The sequence below is a fragment of the Haliotis cracherodii genome, unplaced genomic scaffold, assembly GCF_022045235.1.
Source record: "Haliotis cracherodii isolate W230 unplaced genomic scaffold, xgHalCrac1.p SCAF_16, whole genome shotgun sequence".
NCBI lineage: Eukaryota > Metazoa > Mollusca > Gastropoda > Lepetellida > Haliotidae > Haliotis > Haliotis cracherodii.
The window spans coordinates 26,998,051-27,000,674 of record NW_027266271.1 but is presented as its reverse complement, the minus strand read 5'-3'; the positions used below and the strand labels follow the sequence as shown (position 1 = coordinate 27,000,674).

Below are 2,624 nucleotides of genomic sequence, written 5' to 3'. Positions count from 1 at the left end.
TCAAAGAGTTCTGTTGGTGAGGGTGTTGCTACTGGTGCTTCTATGGCTGTGGGGGGTGGTGTCTGCCACTGTTGGTGCCACTGCTGCTACCATTGCTGCTGCCACTGGTTTTTGTGTGGGTGCTGTTGATGAGGGTGCTGTGGTGACTGCCACTGGTTTTGGTGTGGATGCTGCAGCATCTGAGGTGTCCATCGGTGATGGTGGTGAAGGTGGTGGTGATGATGACTGCTCTGAAGTTACTCCTGTTACTACGGCGACGAGTGCAGATGTTGCTGCTTCTACTGCTGTAGGTGTGGCGGCTGTGGCTGTTGCTGCCGCCCAGGATAGTGCTGAGGCGAATTTTCTTGTTGCTGCTGCTTCTCGAGGTGTCCCCGTCGATGCCCTCACACCTGCCGCGCATTGCGCCATCTGTAGCGCATTGATGAATACTTTTAGTGAGGGTGTTGTTGCTGCGTCTGCAGCTGCATCTTCTTCTTCCTGTGTGGTGGCTGCTTCTGCTGCTGCTATAGGTGTTGTTGATGGTGTTGTCTGCGATGAGTACTGCTGCAGCATGGGTGCATGTGCGGTCACTATTTCAACGAGTGCTACTGCTGCTGCTTCTATGGCTGCAGGTGTTGCTGCGGCTGATGCTAGTATCGCTGTCCATAGTGCTGAGTCGAGTTGTTGTGCTGCTTTCACTGCTTCTGAGGGTGTTGTTGTTAGTATGGGTGCTGCTTCTGCCGCTGCTGACGCTGCAATGAGTGCTGAGGTGAGTACGTCTGTTTCTTTTAACGTTCCCTCCGCTACCACTGCGGTAAGTGCTGCGACGTGTGGTGCTGCTGCTTTTTTGGCTGCTTTGAGTATGGATGCTGTGAGTGCTGCTGCTTCAGGTGTTGGGGTTGACTTTTCCACGTAGAATTCCATGCTGGGGATGCAGATGCCATACTCCGGAGGCAGAAATGTGTCCACAACACTCTTTCACTTCTCATGCATGCAGTCATGGGAAGCTTTGTACAAGGGACTTGTTCTCATCATCTCCCAATGTAGAACTAGCTGTACCCCCAGGATGTCCGCCATGGCACGACGGAAATGCTCGCTATTAAAAACGTCTTCGTCCTTGTCCCCCTTCTCCTTCTTCTTCTTCTGTTTGATGATGATGCGGTAGTGGCCATTGTTCTCATACGGTAGTAGTAGTCGGAACATGATGATGTTGTTGCTTGGACCGTTCAGTGAAAAGTGATGGTCAGGGAACGTTGGTCGTATTTAAAGACACTGACACTCTGCTTTCTGATTGGTGGAAAATCCGACCTTCTGATTGGCTGGTTTCTGTCCCACACGCTACCCACCAGTGTGGTACGTCCTTAGTGTTTTTTTTCCATAGGGTTAGGCTTGTAGCGTGAGAGAAAGCACAACCTCAGTTCGACCCATCAGAGCCCACACTGGTCCGAGCGCGGCCTCTGATGGGTCAAAAACCCAAGCTTCTGATTGGTCCAATGTCGAGCCGTTTTTTTTCATGTCGATTCAGTTTCGATCCGTTGATGAAACCCCAATGGTATATCATTTTATAGAAAGTCGTCTCTGTACCCAAAGGGGAGCGTGTCTACAGGCAGCCCTGTGGTTTCGTCGTAGACGAGACGTCGCTTGTCGTACACGGTACGATAGTCTTTTCGGGAGGGTCGGGTCACAAGAGCATCTACGTGCCGAGGGTCTTTTCGAATGATCTGATGAGGGTAATCCAAACTGATTTCCTCCCCCTCTTTCCCAGGCTGTTGTCCCAGTATCAGTCCTTTCATGGTGTCAAAGTTGAGATGTTGTTGGTTTCGGTAATTCAAAGTGAACCCTCGCACTTTGCAGGTCGTGCGCGTTCCATCGGGTCTGGGGTTCATTAACTCGTAGCCATAGTTTTTGGGGCCTCCCGACACAAACGTCTTGATGGTGTTTCCGTCCAGTTCATCTGTAAATTCGCCCAACGAATGGCCCAGCTCTGGATTCACGTCGTGTGGTCGATGAATGTAAATGACGCTGTCCGTGTCAAAGTACAAGGCCCTGCGACCCACCAGGGCAAAGGTCTCGTACAGCTTGAGACGTGCTTGGGCGGTGACCCAAGCAGCGATGGCGACGTTGAAATGAGAATGAGGGGTTTGGTATTCTTTCTTCTGGGTATAGGTCACTTCCACCATGTGTTCGTTGACAACGGTGACATCCTCGATGGTATTGCGTTCATCCCTCCACAAGGGAAAGTACTGTACAGGATCGTTCATATAGATGTTCTGACTGTAGTCAAGCCGTTGTCCAAACTTGCCCCAGAGCGAATTCAGTTGCATCTTGGCAATCGTGGGACGTCCTGGATTTTTTTCGATGCGATCCTTGTCCAACACAATGCCTTCTTTGTCGTAGATTTCCTGGATGTAAGCGTCGTGATCCGTACATCCCTCGGGGTATCCGCTGGCTTCGAGCTTCTCCTTGAAATGCCGATCGATGTAAGTGTCAAAGAGTCCCACTTGCTGGGTATCGGGGTCATGCTGTGCAAAGGTGTCAAAATGCCAAACGTCGTAGATCTGAAGCACCTGGTAGTCATACTTCTTCACGGCTTCCTGAAGTTCTATGGTGGCGTACGTACCCACCCATGACCTCTCTTCGTCCAT

At 51.0% G+C, this 2,624-nt stretch overlaps 1 protein-coding gene and 1 pseudogene across 1 annotated transcript; both read right to left on the bottom strand.

The window, feature by feature from the left end:
• LOC139463645 (antifreeze protein Maxi-like) lies at positions 1-1,182 on the bottom strand (annotated as a pseudogene).
• Positions 1,183-1,541: 359 nt separating this feature from the next.
• On the bottom strand, positions 1,542-2,624 carry LOC139463644 (uncharacterized). Its single transcript, XM_071244911.1, has one exon. It carries the CDS (start codon positions 2,622-2,624, stop codon positions 1,542-1,544), a length of 1,083 nt encoding a protein of 360 aa, XP_071101012.1.